Source organism: Podarcis melisellensis (assembly GCF_964234715.1).
Source record: "Podarcis melisellensis genome assembly, chromosome: 11".
NCBI classification, from domain to species: Eukaryota; Metazoa; Chordata; class Lepidosauria; order Squamata; family Lacertidae; genus Podarcis; species Podarcis melisellensis.
Window position 1 is genome coordinate 45,640,777 of NC_138543.1, and position 21,589 is coordinate 45,662,365.

Sequence of the window (21,589 nt, forward strand, 5' to 3'; positions counted from 1 at the left end):
GGTGCCATAACAGCTCAAGTTAGCCTTAACTTGGCACATGTCTAGGCTAGAATCCTTCTCCCTGACCCACAGTTATCTGTGCAGGGGAAGTTACTTTTGTCATGGGAATCTGTCAGTCATGCAACAATCTGCCTTGCACCATGGCCCCAGACCAAATAGTTCGTGGAACAGTCATGGTTGCTTTTAGTGAATGTAGAAGTTATCAGGCAATTTAATCATGGACCACACTTGTCATGTGCAGCTTGCATCTTAAGACTTGCCAGTATCTCAATGATAAAGGGAAAGGGACCCCTGACCATTAGGTCCAGTCATGGCTGACTCCGGGGTTGTGGCGCTCATCTTGCTTTATTGGCCAAGGAAGCTGGCATACAGCTTCCAGGTCATGTGGCCAGAATGACTAAGCCGCTTCTGGCGAGAGCACGGAAATGCCGTTTACCTTCCTGCTGGAACGGTACCTATTTATCTACTTGCACTTCATGCTTTCAAACTGCTAGGTTGGCAGGAGCAGGGACCGAGCAATGGGAGCTCACCCCATCGTGGGGATTCAAACCGCCGACCTTCTGATCAGCAAGTCCTAGGCTCTGTGATTTAACCAACAGCGAACTGCCTGCATCTATACAAACCTGCCTTGGCATTATTATTATTAATAGTATTATGTCACCTTTATCTTCCTAGACTCTCCTAGGTTCTCCTGCTCCCCATTTCATCTTCACAACAACCCTGTGAGATAGGTTAGGCTAAGAGATGGTGACTGGCCCAAGGTCACCCAGTGAGCTTCATGGCTGAGTGGGGATTCGAACCCTGCTCCCCCAGCTCCTAGTGCAACACTCTAACCATCACGCCACACTGGCTCTCCAAATCTATTAGAAGCCTATGTCCAGCTATAGACGACCCACGGACGTAGCTTGAATGGGAACATAAAAATTAGGAGAAATAAAATACAGAGAGAGTTTGTATCTCCACCGCAGGAGTTAAGCCCCAGCTCTGGCAACTATAAGGACTAGACTTGAATTCCCTTTTGAATTCCTTTTGCACACATGTGGCAGCAACAATAGAGCTCATGCTCTCCCCTAACTGATTTCCAGGATCGATCACAAACCTGAAGCAAGGCTGAATTCCTTAGAGAAGCAACTCTGTTCTTGGCAATGAAAAGGTTCTCCCCCCTCCCCCGAGGAATTTCCATTATTATATCACAAGTGGATTGGGGCTTGTCACCTATGGGAATTGCTAGTAACTTTAAAGCTAAGCCACTGCCTGGATTTCTCAAAACTCTCAAGAGGCAGGGTCTGCAATTTAACCTTTGAAGAAGAAGAAGAGCTTCTCTCAGGATAGGAAGAAGGATTTTTGCAGTGCCTCTCTTCCCAAAAGCAGGAAGGACAAGCAGTCTTGGTGATGTCTCCTCAGATGTGTCCCATAGGACTTTGGGACCTTACCAGGGCAACAGAGCCCTTTGGGGCCAACATGAATCCTGGCATGTGGTTCAGGAGACTCCCACCCCACACATGAAGTCCAGGCATGAGTTGGAAATCACTGCAACTCTATAGGATGAAGCAGTACCAGGCTGCCAAGCTTAGGTGGATGCCATAGTGTGATACCTCCAGACAGTGAGCAGAATGAGCTGCACCACAGTCCCTGCAGAGCTTTATAGGCAAAATGAAGCAGGTTCTCCATCCTGACCTGGTCACCCAGCCCACACTTCCAGGAACCAACACAGTCACTGGGCATCCAAAGGTTGGCATGGGCAGCAGTGAAGGCTTTCTCTCTCTCTCTTTGCTGTGGCATCGAAAGGTCCTCACTGCATAATGTCAGAGAGCTGTGTCTTAAGACAGCACACAATTAACACTTCTCTTCTCCCACCTGCTCCAACATCCCATGCTTTTTAATTGCTCCTACATTCCTGTTATATCAGAGACAATCAATCAATAAAGTTTGTCAATCCGGATTTCCACCATCATGCAGAGTTTGCTTCCTCCTCCCTTGTGCTGAATGCATTTGTTGTGCCCTCCATCTTTCGCAACACCATGGTCTTTTCCAGGGAGTCTTCTCTTCTCATGAGGTGGCCAAAGTATTGGAGCCTCAGCTTCACAATCTGTCCTTCCAGTGAGCACTCAGGGCTGATTTCCTTCAGAATGGATAGGTTTGATCTTCTTGCAGTCCATGAGACTCTCAAGAGTCTCCTCCAGCACCATAATTCAAAAGCATCAATTCTTCGGCGATCAGCCTTCTTTATGGTCTAGCTCTCACTTCCATACATCACTACTGGGAAAACCATAGCTTTAACTGAATGCATTTACTTGGAAATAAACACTCTTCCATTGCAGAAGCGCCTAAGAACATGTTATTTAAAATAAAATAAAATAGCCTCTCTAGATGCTTAGCTGGCCACTCTGACTATACTATATTTAAAAGAAGAAGGAAGAATTTTGTAACAACTAACAAAACACTTTGTGGGCCCTGGGTGGTCTTGGACCCCAGGCAACCAGCATGAGGTCTTGCAGCCATGTGGGGCTGTTTGTCACAGGCCCCATCCACTGAGTAGTCATTTGGAGGCTCCTTGGGCTGAGAAGCCCATAAGTTTGGCTTCAGGGTCCATCTGTAGCTGTTAACATTGCCAGAGAATTTGAATTATCTCCAAAATACCGTCTGGGGCTCTATTAAAAAACTGTTTGTGGCGATAATCCACAGGATCCCCACCCATTTCAGGCAACAATGAAGGACTTGACAGTGAAACCCCAGGCCTGTCTCCTCAGATGTAAGCTCCACTGAGTTCCAGTGTGGCTTCATCCCAGGTAAGTGTGCAGAGGCTGTCAACCAACCTGTCTTGACTTCTATGCTAATAAAATCCCAACTCATCTCTTCCCTAAAGACTGATGAATGAGTTGATAGAAATGCCACTAGCAAGAAATTCTAAAGACTGAAAGACAGCCTTGACAACTTGCTGAAAAGGAAGCGTTGAGGGGACTGAATTGAGTTATCAAGGTTTACGAATAAAAGCCCATTAATCCAATCAAAGACCTTTTCGAGAGACATGCCATCAATTGATCACTCTTCTCTTCCCATCTGTTCACTCAAATCAACATTATCACTTTAATCTTCAAACCGGGGCATTCAGGACTTCTTGGACAATGCAAAACATGAGCTGTATACAATCTCATCCTTAATTTAATGAATGCTGCAAGAAGCTAAACTGAATGGCTGTCTGAATTTTGAAAGACAACCTTCGCAGCCCTATGTGCTTTCTATAAAGAATGAAATTCTTCCAAATCTAAGAAAACTGTCGCTTTGAAGAGGTGGGTTTCTCAGATCTTACCATTTTACCTTAAGTATCCAGCCTAAGAATACCCCCTCCCTGAACTCCAAGTACACTGGAGAAAAAAATGGGACTGTATATACCCTTTTAATAAGTAACTAAATAAAACTATTTTCATGGGAGGGCCGATGGGAAGGATGTGAATGGGTCACTGGCTTCAGCCCCACTTCCAAAGACCCATAGCTAATGCCCTTGACGTCTTCTGAAAGAACTTATGAGACTGGCAACTGGAGGGCAAGTGCATACTCCTTTGAGGATCAGATCTGGCCCTAGAAGATACACCAGTACAGTCGGACCAGGATCAGTGTAATATGCCCAAACCGCCTTGTTCCGGTGAGCGACCTGGTCACTGAATTCTGCACTAGCTGAAGTTTCTGAACCGTCTTCAGAGGCAAGCCCTATGTATAACGGTGTCTCCCAGGGAAAATGGGGTTGGGGGAACGGATTAGGAAACTGCTCTTATCAGCAATGGAACACCTTCTGCAGCACTGGAGTGAGAGATGGAGGTTGCTGCAGATACTGCTGTGGCACATGCTCAGCCTGGCAAAGGAGAGTTTGGTGGTGGTGACCCCAACAGTGCCCGTCTTTCACACAGCACCAGCAGCTCCAAAGAGGGGTCTGCTGTATTGGGCGAATGGCCCATCTAGTCCAGCATCCTGTTCTCACAGTGGCCAACCAGATGCCCGTGGGAAACCCTCAAACACAAGAGCCCTCTCTCCTCCTGTGGCTTCCGGCAACTGGTATTCCAACCAGGGAGGCAGAGGATAGCCATCATGACTAGTAGCCATTGATACCTCAGTGAAGGCCACATGACTGAGGAGCATGCCATTGCCTTTGGCAGCCATGGCTATGAAGGAGGTGAGGCCACCACTGGTGCTCAGCATCTTTTTAAAGAGAAATTAATTCAGCATCATCCCCTGGGAAGTACCAAGATCACCCTAATGTGCTCCCCACCACATTGCTGCTGCAAGTAGCATCGTTCACACTTTTCGTTTTCATTATTTGGCATCAGGTCACCAATGGCTACACATAAAAACACCCCAAAAGAGTTGTTTGTTTGAAGTGAAAGCAGCTGCTGAAGTAACTGTGGTATTGGGGGCTGCAAAAGCTGAGATCTAGGAACCAATACAGATCAGAGGGAACTTTTGATATGTTCCAAGCTCTGCATGTATTCCACAGATTCTCACTCTATCATGAAAAGGGTCAATCCTTTGTGCTTCTCCAAGACCTTGTTTTCTTCACTGCCTGCTTTCCAGGCCAATCTATTAGCTTTATTTTTGTATCTCATAGATCTCTGGTGTTTTTATCCAGAAGGTAGTGCAGCAGCCGCTATTATGTCTGACGCAGGCCGGTGGCCTCTTTTGATACCAGCTGTAAAAATACAGAAGGGGGTGGGAAGGTTGAGCTTGTCACCTAAGAAACATTAGACTTGAAACCAGGATTTACAGCCATTTCTACCACTAACAAGGTGCAGGCACTTGGGCAAACCTTTCATTCAGGTGAGCAATGTGTAGCTTTTGTTAATTTATATTTCCTGGTTGCCTCGACCCAATGGCTCAGGTCAGGTTTTGTGATGGGACGATGAGCTGCTTGTGCGTAAAATGCAAGTCCCTCAGAGTTTGATCAGGCTTTCAAACCTCTGCCTGTGACGGAGCCCCTCCAGCATGGCTGCGTCAATCACTAGTAGAATCCGAAAGTGGCTGCTTTCGGAAACGTTTCCAACATAAAAGCTCCTTAACGGAAACACGTCGTCTGGCCTCTCGGCGTGACAGTTTCCGTCGAGGTGTGGGTGTCCCTATAGGAGGTCCTGAGACCTCCCCACTGGTTTCGCTTGAAGCGTCTCTGAGCCATCCCTCCGACTCACTTTCCCTTGGAGTTCTTGCTCGCCCTCTACTGGTTCCCTCTTCCGCTGCTACTGCTCTCTCACCCTCAGTGAGCCTTTGCGCCTCCGGCGCTTTAGATGTCAGTTCCCTGACATCCACCTCCCCTCCAGGGCCCCCTTCACCCCCTCCCGTCTCCTCTCCTACTGGCGGTGAGGAGGTAAAACCCTTGAAAGAACCTCCCTCATCTTCCGACGTCGCGAACACTTCCTTCCACTTGTTGCTGTTCCTACTCTCTAGGTACTCTTCGTCATCAGAGTCCACTCCCTCTTCCAACTCCGACTCCGCGAACCCTTCCATTTCCTCTTCCTCATCGGTGGTGCCGAAATACTCCCTCCTAAACCTTGCTATCGGCTGAGGTTTCCTCGGGAACCTTTGATGGAACGTTTCTGTTAAAACCTCGTCATTGACTTCCTGCGCACTTACCCAGGTGTTTTCTGACTCCGGTTCCCCTTCCCACGCCACTAAATACTCCACCTGATTTCCCTTCCACCTGGAATCGAGGATTTCCGCTACATGGTTGCGGCGTTCCCTCTCTTCCAAGGCTGGTCCCCTGACGTGCTCCCCTTCACCTCCTCCCCTGTATGGTGACAGTAACGACCTGTGGAACACTGGGTGCAATTTCATGTGATTGGGTAATCGGAGTTTGAAAGCTACCGGGTTGACCTGCTGAATCACCTCAAAGGGTCCCAATCTTCTGGGCCTCAGTTTCTTACAACCCCCTTTGAACGGCAACCCTTGGGTTGACAACCACACTTGATCCCCCACCCTTATGGTTTCACCTTCCCTTCTGTTCTTGTCTGCCTGCTTCTTATATTGTGCCTTAGCCCTTTCTAAGTTGAGCTGGAGCTGCTGATGGATGGCTTCCATCTCTTCTACAAAATGTTCAGCCGCTGGGACGCTCCATCTCTCCCCTCCTTCCCCTGGAAATGCCCTGGGGTGACACCCGTAATTAGCCAAAAAGGGACTCATCCCTGTGGACACATTCTCCGCATTATTGTAGGCAAATTCTGCCAACGCCAACTTTTCGACCCAATCGTTCTCTCTGTCATTGACATAACACCTAAGATATTGTTGAAGAATGCCATTTGCCCTTTCCGCCTGCCCGTTGGTTTCAGGGTGCCGGGCAGTTGAAAAATTGACTTCCACGTGTAACAAGCTCATGAGCTTCCTCCAGAACCTGGAAGTAAATTGTTTGCCTCGATCTGAGATCACCCTCGAGGGAGCCCCGTGCAACCTAAAGATATGTTCCACAAACAACTTCGCCGTTTCTTCCGCTGTGACTGCATGTGAGCATGCTACAAAGTGGCACATCTTAGTTAACAGGTCTACTACTACCATGATGGCTGTTTTCCCCTTGGACCTTGGCAGATCCGTCATAAAATCTATTGATATCGCTTCCCAAGGCCGTTCTGGTGTGGGTAAAGGTTCTAATAACCCTGCCGGCGCCCTTCTTTCCCCTTTGGCTCGCTGACATTGGTCACACCCTCTTACATACTCCCTTACATCTTCCCTCACCTTAGGCCACCAAAATTCCCTGGTAACCAACCACATGGTCTTGTGTTGCCCAAAATGTCCCGCCGTGGGGCTATCATGCAACTGCTTGAGTACTCTCCCCCTCAATTCACCTTCGGGTATATACAGTGCCCCTTTGTAATACAATGCCCCATTTCTTTCCTCAAAACCTCCGGGGCTCTCGCCCTCCCCCCTGAGACCTCTGAGCTTATCCTGGGCATATTCATCATTTTCCGTTTCCTCCACCAGTTCTCGTTGCCCCACCATCGCCGCCCCACACACCCAGCGGTCCTCCGGGATGACATGTCTCTCTTCGATCACCCCCTCCCCTTCCCAATATTCTGGTTTGCGTGAGAGCGCGTCCGCCCTGACGTTTTCTGGGCCTGGCACATAACAAATCTCAAAGTTAAATTTGGAGAATTCCTGTGCCCATCTCACTTGTCGTTGGTTGAGCACTCGAGCTGTTCTCCAATACTCTAAATTTTTGTGGTCGGTGCACACTTGCACCTTGTGTTGTGCCCCAATTAATAAATGTCTCCACCTCCGGAATGCTTCGTGAATGGCAAGTAGTTCCCTGTCATACACCGTGTAATTCCTCTCGGACTTATTCAGCTTCCGCGAGAAGAAGGCACACGGTCTCCACTCCGACGCACTCCTCCCCGGTTGAAGAAGGACCGCCCCTACCGCCCGGTCGGATGCATCTGTTTCCACTCTCATGGGTTTTCGTAAATCCACATGCAGAAGTTGTTCTTCCGAGGCGAAAGCCCTTTTCAGTTCTTCAAAGGCTCGATCCGCCTCTGCCGTCCAAACAAATTTCTTCTTGCTGCTGAGACAGTCGGTGATGGGCGCCGTCAAGTGGGCAAAGTTCTTGATGAACTTCCGATAAAAGTTCCCAAATCCCAAGAATCTTTGCACGTCCTTCTTGGTCTTCGGTGTCTTCCATTCCAGTACCGCTTGGACCTTGCCTGGATCCATGGCCAATCCCTTGTCTGACAAGCGGTACCCCAGGAATTCCACCTCCTTGGTATGAAACTGGCACTTCTCCAGTTTCACCCACAGCTGGTTGGCTTGCAGCCTGCCCAACACTTCTCGAACGTCCCTCACATGCTGTTCCTCCTTTTCCGAATACACCAACACGTCGTCTAAAAAGGCCACACAATTCTTGTAGAGCAAAGGTCCCAGAACGTGGTTTATAAAAGCTTGAAAACACGCGGAGCCCCCTTGTAGACCGAAGGGCATAACGAGGTATTCAAAGGCTCCCAACGGGGTAAACATGGTGGTCTTCCATTCATCTCCCTTCCTTATGCGTATCAGATTGTACGCCCCCCGCAGGTCCAGTTTTGTAAAAATCTTTCCCTTCCTTACTCTGGTCAAAATGTCATCAATTCGGGGCATAGGGAAAGCCAGGGGCTCCGACACTGCATTGAGGGCCCTGAAGTCACACACCAGTCTCGGTTTGTCTGTGTTCTTTTTGTCCACAAAGAACACTGGGCTGCCCCCCACCGCTCGGGACTCTCTGATGAAACCTCGCTTCAAGTTTTTGGCAATGAACTCCCTCAGCTCCTGCATCTCCCTGTCTGACATGGCGTACAGCTTGCCTACTGGGAGTTGGGCCCCTGGGAGTAGGTTGATTTGACAGTCAAAGGGTCTATGCGGTGGCAGTTTGTCTGCTTCCCTTTCGCTGAATACGTTGCTCAGATCTGCGTATTGCGGGGGCACCTTCCCTTTGTCCATCACTTCCATCCCCGCTAGGGTGACTCTGTCTCCTCCCGAAACCTTCCCCTCCTTGCAGTGTTCTAGGCAATGCGCTGACCCAAAGGAGACCACCCTCTGATGCCAGCCCACTAGCGGATCGTGTAGCGCCAGCCAGCTCATCCCCAAAATGATGGGCGCTCCTCCCAGGATGGCCACATTAAACGCTATCTGTTCGGTGTGCCTTGCCACTCTCATTATCATCGGGACAGTCTGTTGGCTAACTTCTCCCCCCAACAGCTCTCTGCCGTCAATCGTAGTCACCTGCAAGGGGTTACTTAAAGGGATAGTCTGTATCTGGTGCTCAGCTGCAAACTCCTTACTCATGAAATTACAGGAGCTGCCTGAATCCAAAAGCGCCTTGACCTTTAGTGGGTGTCCGTTTGGCAGTTCTAGTAACACCTCTATCACTAAAGCGGGTCTGGGGGGTTCTGGCATGGGCACTTTCATTGCTCTTTGGCCTGGCTGCTGTGCCCCAACGGTGGCAGCCAGGCGTTGGCTTTTACTTGCTCCTTGCCTTCCTCTTCCTTTTCCCCAACAGCTCCTGCCATCCCTTGCCATTCCTTTCTTTGTGGGCAAACTCTGGCAAAGTGCCCTGGCTGTTGGCAGAGATAACATCTCTTGGCGCTCTTTCCCTCCTTTTTCCGCCCTTCACTGGGATTTGAAACTGCGCGCGCCCGCGCTGTTCCAACTTCCATCGGCTCTGCCAGCGGGAAAGGTGGCTCTGGAATGTCTGGAATGCGGAACTCCCTCCAACGGTCTCCTTTCCCTTCCCGCTTTTCCATAGCCCTCGCCTCCTGGCGCACTCCTATGGCCAGCGCAGATTTGGTTAACTGGTCCATAGACTCCGCCCTGGGGCCCCGGGAAAGCTCATCTTTGACGGTTGAAGAAAGCCCCTCTTCGAAAAACATTTGGATGGGCTCCGCCGATAGGTCCCACCCCAATTTGTGAATCAACATGGTAAATTCAGTCCAGTACTCACGGACAGATCTGCTTCCTTGCTGGCAAGCCATTAACTGCCTTCGCACCACCCCCTGCTCAATATCGCTGGAAAACATCAGGTCCATGGCACGAAAAAACTTCCTCGTGTCCTTTAAGATCTCATTATTCGCTGCCATCAGGGGTCTAACCCAATCTTTCGCCCCGGATTCGAGATGGCCAATCACATACGCCACTCGCGATTCCTCATCGGGGAAGTCATCAAACTGCAAGTTTAGAGCGTATTGCATCTCTGTTCTAAAGGCATGATAGTTCCTGGGATCCCCCCCGAATTTCTGCACCAATCCTGGCACCTTTCTGGCGAGCGGGGTGGTTTTCTCCTTTCCCTTTTCTGCATCCTGAGCCCTCCTCTCCTCAAGCCTCGCCGTTTGCAGCGCCAACTGGATCTCCAACGCCCTGTACCTTTCTTCCAGGCTTGGACCTCCTCCAGCTGCTCCTGCTTCCCCGGTTCCGGCTGGATTGCTCATGATGCTTCTCCCTGCACAAGCTGGCTTTCGGAGACTTTCGGATTGCTGTGATGGGACGATGAGCTGCTTGTGCGTAAAATGCAAGTCCCTCAGAGTTTGATCAGGCTTTCAAACCTCTGCCTGTGACGGAGCCCCTCCAGCATGGCTGCGTCAATCACTAGTAGAATCCGAAAGTGGCTGCTTTCGGAAACGTTTCCAACATAAAAGCTCCTTAACGGAAACACGTCGTCTGGCCTCTCGGCGTGACAGTTTCCGTCGAGGTGTGGGTGTCCCTATAGGAGGTCCTGAGACCTCCCCACTGGTTTCGCTTGAAGCGTCTCTGAGCCATCCCTCCGACTCACTTTCCCTTGGAGTTCTTGCTCGCCCTCTACTGGTTCCCTCTTCCGCTGCTACTGCTCTCTCACCCTCAGTGAGCCTTTGCGCCTCCGGCGCTTTAGATGTCAGTTCCCTGACAGGTTTCATGAGACAGGTTAAGGCAAAAGACATTTGGCCTAACTAGAAGCACCAAGCATGCCCCATTCCATTCTGCAGGCTGAGGAGAAAAGGGAAGATGGGATCACGTGATCCCAGAGGTGTCAGGGCAGGGTGCCTGTGGGGGCATCAGTCCATGGGATTCTGCATCCTGAGGGAGATGCTTCAGTCTGCCTCATGGGCAGACCAGGCCTGAGCAGCATGTACAGGAACTTGTGGATCACCAAGGACTTGAAACAGGCTCTCTATTCTTTTCCAGGCCAGAGCCCACAAGAGGTCCTAGCAAATGTCAGCAGGAGTCTAGGCTACAGTGGTACCTCGCAAGACGAATGCCTCGCAAGACAAAAAACGCGCAAGACGAAAGAGTTTTCAGTTTTTTGAGTCATTCCGCAAGACGAATTCCCCTATGGGCCTGCTTCGCAAGACGAAATGTCTTGCGAGTTCTTGTGAGTTTGTTTCCTTTTTCTTAAAGCCGCTAAGCCGTTAATAGCCGCTAAGTCGCTAATAGCCGTGCTTCGCAAGACGAAAAAACCACAAGAGGAAGAGACTTGCAGAATGGATTAATTTCGTCTTGCGAGGCACCACTGTAGTAAGGTTTACCATGGAGTGGGGTACAAGTCAGACTGGACACAAGGAACCTGATAGCAAGTGAGTTTGGGATGTCGTGTGCATGCCGGCCTATCTCAGTCGAGATTATTTGTTATTTGAATTATATATCCAACACATATGACCTAACAAAGGGACTCTCTGAGCCCTTACTACAGCAAAAAGACAGGTATTGATGAACTGGAAAAATAAAAATGCAGCTCCCTTCAACAAACGGATAGAAGATATGTACAACTTTGCAACACACGAACAAATTGCGTACAAACGTAGACTCGCCATAGACAAATTAAATGGTATTTAGAATTCATTTTTACAAATGCAATATTAGGTTAAGTTTAAGCTGCAATAACAATCATGAAATGTCTATAGGATTTTTGTTTTTTTACGTCTTATTTTAGCTTGTGCACTTAGAAAAATAAAATAAAATAAAAATATTATTAGTTACCTGCAACAGCCAGCCCCCTTTCTAAGAAAGCTCCCATTTTGTCAAGGCTCTGTTGTCAAGGCTTCCTGTTGTGCCCATTTTAAAATTTACGAAAGCAAACAAAATGTAGCTCTAAGGCAGGGCAAGGTTAAACTTAAACCATGACTGGACAGAGATGGTTAGCTTTTCTATATGGAAGGAAGCAACCCATTTCTCTCTCTCATGGACAAGGATGAGAATAAAACCACACTTACCGACATCTGCCCCACTAAGAGCTTTCCCCAGAGGCCAGGGCCGCATGTCCATGATCTTCCCATTGATCGTGAGTGCCTGGACACAGCCTTGAAAGCCACGATTGATGCCTGCAGACCTCACTAGCCAGTAGGCAGTAGGAGCACCTCCAAGATAGAAGGGAGTCCGGAAAGTAATTTTGCTGTATTGACCCTAGAAAGTGGGGTGGAAACACTGATAGGAAATTTGGCTGAAGGAGGATAATTAGACCTGTTAATTTATTTAGAGCTTTTAGAGATCTCACTTTTCTTTCCAGGGCTGGCCCAAGACGTTAAGGTAGAAACCAAGATGGAAACTCCCCATTCCATGTGCAGAAATTGGCCAGAATAGCTCTTATTTCAAAACTGGAGACAAGAGTTACACCTGAGAGCAGGGGGCTAAGCTTAGGTGGCTGCATGGCTCACACTCTCCTGTCCGCTCTTCCTCCATCACTATGTGCCACAGCTGCATCACTCTGTCCAACGATAGGGCTGGCCCCGTCTGTGATAGTGAATACCACTTACTGGGTGGTGATCCTGAGCAGGAGAGTGGGGTAGTGCTCTGACCCCAGTTGTGTGCTTCCCATGTGTCTCTCGTTGGCCACTCCAAGTACAGAATGCTGGACATATGGGCCTTTGGTCTGATCCAGCAGAGCTTGTCTTACGTTCTTAGCCTGACCAGACTCAGACTTCCTTAGCTTTAGCAATTATGCTGCATCATGTGCCTTCAGTCCATGCCTTGGGCAACATCATAACTAGAGAATTCAGTGCCTTGCGATAAGAAACAGCTTCAAAACATGCCCACCTCCAGGATTTGAGGAAGGGAGGCGATTTACTAGTCACACATCCGGGGCAGAGATGGCAAACCACAGAAAACCTTCCAAGCAGTTTTACCTGGTTCTCAGATGCCCCAAGCAAATTGTAATCCAGATATAGTTTTAATGGCTCAAAGTTTTGTTTCTAAGGAAAAGAAACATGCAGGTCCAATACACTGCATTAGTTCTGGAAGCAAGACCCTATACGTATGCAATGCAGTGTGTTAAAATGTTTTCATTTGGGGTGAGGAGAAGGTGTGCTCTCCAGATGACACACTGCCTCTTCTGCCAGGAAGCTGGAGAGAAGGGCTTTGATCCCTGCTTCAGCTAACGCACAGGTGGGGAGCCTGTAGGCTGCAGATGTTGCTGGACTTCCACTAGCCCTGACCATTGCACATGGCGGCTGGCGGGGATGGAGGTTAAAGTCCAACAGCAGCTGGAGAGCCACAGGTCCAACCCCTGAGCCTTTTGCTATGGATTCTTCATAGCCATGTAATGTGAAGTGAAGTGAAGTAAAAATAAAGTGAAGTGAAATGAAAAATAAAATAGAATTAAATCAGCTTAGGCTGACTATAATATCAGCTAGGAAAGGCATTCGAAGCTTGAACCAAACAGGTTTTCACAATTTAGCTCCCTGATGGCAATTCTCTGCAGTTGCTTAATAAACCATTAATTATTTTTTGTTAAACAAATTCAAATTAGGCTTATCTCACCCCCTACATTAACATCTCAATTATCCAGCAAAGTTACTGCAAACAGTCTTTTTAACATTCTAGGGTCGTCGGCCGATTTAGACATTGGAAGCCAGCAGACTTATAAGGTGGTACCTTGCATACATTTCACCATTTATAATATTTGGCAGACTCCTCAATTTGGTAGGTGGGTGCAGCTGTTGATATTGGGATATTTTAGAGTGATTTAATCCTAGAGGTAAAAGTGAAGCAACAGGTTACGTAGTGACATGTGGGAAGATCGGGGACGGAGCCCACTAAGGACTCTCCAAACATCCCCGGAAGAGTCACAAGACACAACTACATTGGGCTGCTCTGGTTCCCAGAATATGGGGTGAGTTGGCCATTCCTGGCTCTGGGGACTCCCTGGCACTCCAGCACCTTCCCACTGCCAAAAACACTTTAAAAAGAGCATTCCCTTTCATAAACGGTATATGACTCACCTGGGATTTACCAGAAACTGGACGGTTGTTATCCAGCCTAAGCCATCCATCCAGTCCATCTCTGAACACAGTCACACTGTGCCAATTACCCAGCTTCACTTTGTTCTCGCTTGTAATTACTGCAATTCCAGTACCACAGTTGAACCTGACAACAGGACAACAGGACAACCTCTCAGGAAATGACCAAACTTAACTCACTCTAAAGGATCTTCCCTCAAGACTGCGCTCCACTTCTTTTTAACATTCAAAAGCAGTGTATGAGATCACATTTATCTCTTTATAACAACTAAGCATATATTTTAATTTAAAACAACACACGAAGTGGTCTCCCATCCAGATTAGTAACCGGGTCCACACCTATTTAGCTTTGATGATGCATTCTTCTCTCGTACTCCAAGGCTGTTCACTGGACGCTTATATCTAACCTTCTTTTATTATGGACAAAAAGGGAGAGGGAGAAGGAGAAAGAGAGAGAGTTTTCTTTAATCTCTTTCCTTTCCCCACAGAGAGGAGTTTGAGCTTTTCACATCCTCTGGCTACAGACAGGAAAATATATCACATATATAAACAAGAAACCAACACATTTCAAAAATGGTTTTGGAGATGCACAGGATTAGAATCTGACTTACTGCTATCACAATAATTTATCTTGGGAATTCTCCTGGCTCCCTGGTGAGAGGTAGGCCTGTATTAATAATACCGGCTTTCTTTATATGAAACTCAAGCTGCTGGTGGAGCTGACTGACAAGGATGCCTCAGCAGCCAGCCAACACAAAGACACACATGTGTGAAATGTGCTCTTTCCCCCTTTGCTTGGCATCCATCACTTGGGTGTGATTAAAAGAAAATAAGTAGGTTTCTGAGAGATCACTGCCTGCACCCTTATCCTTGCAACATATCTCATTCACAGAGACGTCCTCCTGAAAAGAATCTAGCTGTATATACTCAAAACAGGCAACATCAGCAACATTGCCCATGCCAATTGCTACTCATTTGTGGCACTCTAGAAGTCTGAAAAGGGAGTGGGAGCCTGTTTTCTCTTCCTCCCTCTCAGTTATTAAAAACATCTCTGCTTGGTTGCCTCCAGGCAATGTGTACCCAACCAGGGGCAGCCAGGAGAGGAGCTAAATAGAAGCTTGGCCAAGGTATTACCTGAGGAGCTCTCTCCAAAGCTTCACTAAGAATATGACAATGTTTGTATTACAGACATGGAGCCAAGCCTCCAAAGTTCCACTGACATCGTTCTGTAGTTCTTACCTGAACTGAATGCTTCGTCTGATGACTGCCACAGACATGAAGTCCCCACGCCCATGTTCATTCTCTCCACAGTACAGAAGCAAACCATCTTCTGCTTCAGCCTGGGAATACAGAAGCACGCAAAAATATAAATGAGGTCAGCCCAAGTTGTTCTATTCATTTGTTGTTTATTCCAAAACTCTTCTAAATTGCTCAGAGCAGTGCACACAGCACCCTATTTTGATCCTAGTAACTGCCACTTGAGGTAGGTTTGTTGTTGTGTTGTTGTTGTTGTTTAGTCATTTAGTCGTGTCCGACTCTTCATGACCCCATGGACCAGAGCACGCCAGCCATTCCTGTCTTCCACTGCCTCCCGCAGTTTGGTCAAACTCATGCTGGTAGCTTCGAGAACACTATCCAACCATCTCATCCTCTGTCGTCCCCTTCTCCTTGTGCCCTCCATCTTTCCCAACATCAGGGTCTTTTCCAGGGAGTCTTCTCTTCTCATGAGGTGGCCAGAGTATTAGAGTCTCATCTTCAGGATCTGTCCTTCCAGTGAGCACTCAGGGCTGATTTCCTTCAGAATGGAGAGGTTTGATCTTCTTGCAGTCCATGGGACTCTCAAGAGTCTCCTCCAGCACCATAATTCAAAAGCATCAATTCTTTGGTGATCAGCCTTCTTTATGGTCCAGCTTTCACTTCCATACACCACTACTGGGAAAACCACAGCTTTAACTATACGGACCTTTGTTGGCAAGGGTAGGTTAGGCAACATCAATGGGAATTCCACAGCTGAGAAAGGATTTGAGCTTGGTCACAAGCCCAGTCCTTCTAACCACCACAGCATAGTGATAGCTCGGTCACATGACCAAAGAAACATGTCCCAGGATCCCTTCTGATGCTGCAGCAATTGCAACTCTCTGCTTGGAGTGATTGTTATTATTATACTCCATATTGTTACATACATGCACACACACACACACACACACACACTGTTTTCCTTGATGGGACTGAAGGTGGCTTACAGATAAAAACAAAAATAGCTAAGACACAGGACCCTAAAATACATGCCCTAAAATACAAAAAGTATGAGAGATGGTGAGTGATTTTGTTTTGAAAGGAATGGGTCTGCCATTTCTTGCTTCTCACTAGACTATCAAAGCTAAGGTGACTCAGGTTTGAGTCTCATGGGTAGTGAACCAAGCAAAACCGGACCGATGGTTGCTATGACGTCTCGGAATGCTCTCCAAACAAAGGAGTGCATGCTTTATACAAGTGATGTACAGAGATGCGCATCTCAGATTTGCACCGGGAGCTCAGTTTTGCTTCCATTAACCCCCCTTGAATGCAAATAAGATGCAAAGTTACATTCATAACTGTTCAATATTCTATTTAAGAAAAACCAGCAGTGCCAAAGCTGCTTCAAATAAATGATCTGTCTTTTGGGCAAATAATAATAATCTGACAAAATCGGGAGTAAAATGACGCGTGAAAAGGTTAATCTTAACAGTTGCTAAAGAAGTGTCTCTGTGTTAACTGTGCTCCTGCCTATAACTGCTAAAGCTCAAAGGGTCGGTTACTGCCCCTCAAAAGCTCTTGAACGGGAGACCTTCAACATGGATGGCTTGTGCCCTTATGCTTCCTTAGCCCTGCTTTTCTTATTAGCCTATTATCTGTTACTCTATTTATTTAAATGTTTAAAAGCCACCTGGAATGATGTCCAGTTAAAGCGCTGGAGAAAACTGAATGATGTCCAGTTAAAGCGCTGGAGAAAACTGAATGATGTCCAGTTAAAGCGCTGGAGAAAATACAAGCATAAAAAATCAATAATATGGTAATGGACCAGTATGATTCCAAAAAATGCTGAAAACAAAAGGGGGAAAAACAGTAACACCCTTAAAATATAATTCAATCAGTACATACACACACACACACACACACACACACAACACGTGTTTCTAGGGCCATAGCAATAAAGCAGCAGTGTGATTGGTCAGATATATAAGTTAAAACACTGTTTCTAATATTTGGGACCTGTGACTGATTTCAACGTTTATACACAGGTGTGTGGGGGGGGTCTGATTCCCCATCTTCAAGACAACAAGTCTGGAGATTTGGAGGACGTATTAGAACGAGATATGACCAAAGAAACAGCCTCAGGCAACACGCTCCCCCGCCCCCGCTCTGGAAGTCCAAGCACAAGAGGAATCAGCATTGCCAGCACCACCCTGATTTGAGGAGGTTGTTCAGGCACAATTCAAGGTGCTCACATCAAAGTTTTTAAAGTCTTAAACAACTAGATGGAAGGAAGAGGCAGCCCCGACCAGAGAAGAATGGCAAATCAAGTTGATGGACTATGCCAAAATGGCAAAATTAACTGGGAAGCTCCAGGCAAGAAATTTTAAAAAGAATGGGAAATGCTTGTACAGTGGTACCTCGGGTTAAGTACTTAATTCATTCCGGAGATCCGTTCTTAACCTGAAACTGTTCTTAACCTGAAGCACCACTTAAGCTAAAGGGGCCTCCCGCTGCTGCTGCCCCGCTGGAGCCCGATTTCTATTCTCATCCTGAAGCAATGCTCTTAACCTGAGGTACTATTTCTGGGTTAGCAGAGTCTGTAACCTGAAGCGTATGTAACCTGAAGCGTATGTAACCCGAGATACCACTGTAACATATATACAAAATCATTGTAAGCTGGCCAAAACATTAGCAGGATTTTAAATACAATTGTAATCTAACAGAACGTATAGATAACCTAGGAAGATGAAAACATTGAGAAGTATTGATATGCAGCTGAAAATAGAATCAAAAGGACCCATGGAAGGGATGGAGGGGGGAAGTCAGGAGATTCAGAGTAATCTTGATATTTGGATTCTGAACTGTTTTATGTTGTTTATATTTTTGAAAATCAATAAAAAAGATTATTAAAAAAAATCGTAAACAAACCGAAATCTCTGGCAGTGCATCTCTATCCCTACAAACCCTTCTCAGGTGTTACATTCCGCAGAAGGGGCCATCTTGGTTGTTTCATTGCCTTCAGATGTTCAGGGATGGCGGCCTCGGAGAGGAACTCCATCTCCACAGAGATACACCTGGCCCTTTCATTAAGTAGTTTTTGTCAGATTCTGAAGACTCACCTCTTTACCCCTGGCATTTGATGCTTGTGATAAATATTTGAGAACTCACGCTTGTTATTTTTATGGCAATATGCTTTAACTGTTTTTAGTACAGTATTTTAATATTTTTGTAACCTGTCCTGAGACCCCATGGTAAAGGGCAAGTAAGAAGCTGATTAAATCATCATCATATCATAGCAATTGCATCATCACACCCCAGCCCAGTCACGTTTTGAGTCTCCTTGAGAGAATCCTAACTTGGCCTCAAATGGCTTCCAGCACAATATGGCTTCTACCGGTTCTAGTTTGATACAATTTCTCCAATAAGCTTCAGAATTTCTTTCTTTCTCAAGAAGCACGAGGAGCGCCAAGCCACTGTTCCACAGCTCTCCTATATTTCATTCTTTAAAACCTTGCTGCTTCAGGAGAAGGGGTGCTTTGCAAAACTTTCCAGTAGACTATTCTTCCCAGGAGTCAAAATTTAACCCATTATTTAAAAGGGCTTTGTGGATTCAAGGTCATACACACTTACCCGAAATTCGAGAGTAATTTGGAATGTCTGGTAGGAATTTTTCAGAGGTTCAAAGGTCATGTATGAGTAGCCAAAGAACTGAGGATACTGAATACTAACATCTGGAAGACAACAATAAGAACATATTGCTTAGCAATTCACCTCCAAATAAAATAGATACATTTAAGAATTAGAAAAGGCATTTGCTATTGAATTTTTCTTTCTCAGCCACATCTGACAGTCTGGCTCTGCCTTTCCTTTAGCCTTTCACAGCCTTAGGTTTTGAAGAACCCACATCAGCTAACGCCCAAGATAGTAAATGTGTGCTCTCTCCATAGATTTTTCTATAGCCTAACACCTGCCCATAACCCTTTTCCAACTGTTCCCTGTATGTTCATTACTGCTAAACCAAACATACAGGATGCTCTTTTGCAAATCTCCCCGGGTAAAAACAACTTGAAGAGCATACACCACAAATACCAATGTAAACTAACCTTCTGAGCAACTTTCTCCTCCTTTGCCAAGGTTGCAGTGGCAACGAGAACCACTTTGTTCGTAATCATTGACACAGAAGCTGTCGGTAGAGCAGATGGTTTCATCGCAGGACAGGTCAGACTGCCGCACCACCGAAGCCCCATTGTTCCACCTGGTGGCTTTGGCAGTAATGCTGGTTGCTGTGGTGGTACGTGGCGGCAGAGTAGTTGTTGTAGGGGAACTAACAGGAGAGGAAGTCGATGAAAGCAGTCTAGAAAGAAGCCTTGCCTTAGACTCCTGTGTGAGCTTGGTTTCAACCAAAAACTTCCTGTTGCCACCTTTGATAGCAGGAAGTGGTTTCAGCTGATGAAAGACAGAAAGGTAAAAGTAGGTTTAGCATAATTAACTGCAGATTTTGGTTTAGTTTGGTCAGAATCAAGTACAGTGGTACCTCGGTTCTCGAACATAATCCGTTCTGGAAGACCTCTCGGCTTCCGAAACGTTCAAAAACCCAGGCACAAAGGACTAGAGGCAAGTTCAATTGAGAAAATTGAAAAACACAGAGAGAAAGCTTCCTAGGTGCGTTCAAAAACGGAAGCATTTACTTCTGGATTTTTGGCGTTTGAAAACCAAAATGTTCGGCTTCCAAGACACTTGAAAACCAAGGTACCACTGTATAGCTTCCAGTATTTTAACTTGGTATTAAAGGTAAAGGTAAAGGGACCCATGACCATTAGGTCCAGTTGTGGCCGACTCTGGGGTTGTGGCGCTCATCTCACTTTACTGGCTGAGGGAGCCGGCGTACAGCTTCTGGGTCATGTGGCCAGCATGACTAAGCAGCTTCTGGCGAACCAGAGCAGTGCACGGAAACACCGTTTACCTTCCCACCAGAGCGGTACCTATTTATCTACTTGCACTTTGATGTGCTTTCGAACCGCCAACCTTCGGATCAGCAAGTCCTAGGTTCTGTGGTGTAACCCACAGCGCCACCTGCGTCCCTTCACTACCAGAGTAATGTATACTAAATACATTACTTCTGGTAAATGAGCCACCATAGCCACTAGAGGGCCATGAAAATTTATGCCCCAGGCTTTTTAGACTTGTCTACCCATGTACTATCTGAAACCCAAAGTGTGTATTGGCTGGCAAATGTTACCCCCCTCCCCAGCTCTCCTACCCCTCTATATTCACTTTCTACAAACCGTGCATAATTTTATACAGCATTATAATTTCCTTCCTCACTCACCTTCTTCTAAACTAAACTCCAAATGTCATAACCTTTCCTTGTAGGGGAAGTTGCTCCAGAGTCTTGATTTCTTTAGTATCCCTTTTCTGCACTTGTCCTGTCTCTACAATATCCTTTTTGAGACGCAACAAACAAAAATGATACACAGGATTCCAAGTGTGGTCATGCTGTAGACTTGTGCACAGGCCTTGTGATACTGGCATCTTTATTTTGATCTCTTGCCTAATGATACCTGGCATGAAACCTGTTGCTTCCCCACCACCACAGCTGCCATACAGCAGGCAAAAAACACAAAATGATTCCAGTTGATATAAACAGAGAGGGATCAGGGGAAGTGCCAAAGGGGTCTCTCCAAAACGGACAATGATTTCACTGAGATATCCACCACAACTCCATCTTGTTCCTGGTTTGTCAAGCCCAGTTGAGACCTCATTTGTTTACATGTGAAATTTAAATATTTTGCCCCAGAGCACATCACTTTGTACTGACCGACACAGAACCACATTGACCATTTTAATGCCCAGTCATTCAGACTGGAAGGATCCTTTTGAAAAACCTTGTTGTTGTTGTTGTTTGCATGCAAGATGAAGTCAAGAGCCCTAGAGAGCCATGGAGTGGAATGGGAGCAGTGTTTGCTCACGAACCCTTGTTTAAGTGAGTTTAAGGGCAGAATTGGGACGCGGGTGGCACTGTGGTCTAAACCACAGAGCCCAGGGCTTGCTGATCAGAAGGTCGGCAGTTTGAATCCCCATGATGGGGTGAGCTCCCGTTGCTCAGTCCCTGCTTCTGCTAACCTAGCAGTTCGAAAGCACGTCAAAGTGCAAGTAGATAAATAGGTACCACTCTGGTGGGAAGGTAAACAGCATTTCCATGCGCTGCTCTGGTTAGCCAGAAGCGGCTTAGTCATGCTGGCCACATGACCCGGAAGCTGTACGCCGGCTCCCTCAGCCAATAAAGCGATATGAGTGCCGCAACACCAGAGTTGTCCGCAACTGGACCTAATGGTCAGGGGTCCCTTTACCTTTACCTTTAAGGGTAGAATTGCATCTGCTGCCCCATTGATACATGAGAAGCAGAAATCTGGCCAGGATTTAGTCAAACTGAGATCATGAGCCAAAAGTTGTATGGCTGGCTGCACTGGGGTGGCCTTTCTAGAGCGTGGGAAGGAGAAAGTCTGGCCCAGCCTTAGTTGAGCTGAGATCATTTACCCGTGTGAAGAAGATACAAGAATTATGGCTAGCGGCTCTCAGCCAGTTTCATGAGTCTTCATATACCCTGATTAACTTCAAGAATACCGATACCCCAAAATAGTGGAAAACTGTTT

At 46.8% G+C, this 21,589-nt stretch overlaps 1 protein-coding gene across 2 annotated transcripts in view; it reads right to left on the reverse strand.

Annotated features, from left to right (window-relative positions):
- Positions 1-21,589, reverse strand: part of EGFLAM (EGF like, fibronectin type III and laminin G domains) — a 104,325-nt gene that overhangs the window by 25,315 nt on the left and 57,421 nt on the right. For both annotated transcript variants that reach the window (XM_081929630.1, XM_081929631.1), the window contains 5 exons: positions 19,040-19,382; positions 18,567-18,667; positions 14,940-15,040; positions 13,683-13,827; positions 11,679-11,868 (listed from right to left, as the gene is read on the reverse strand). In XM_081929630.1, coding sequence (XP_081785756.1) covers positions 11,679-11,868; positions 13,683-13,827; positions 14,940-15,040; positions 18,567-18,667; positions 19,040-19,382 — 880 coding nt within the window. The remainder of the gene's footprint in view (positions 1-11,678; positions 11,869-13,682; positions 13,828-14,939; positions 15,041-18,566; positions 18,668-19,039; positions 19,383-21,589) is intronic.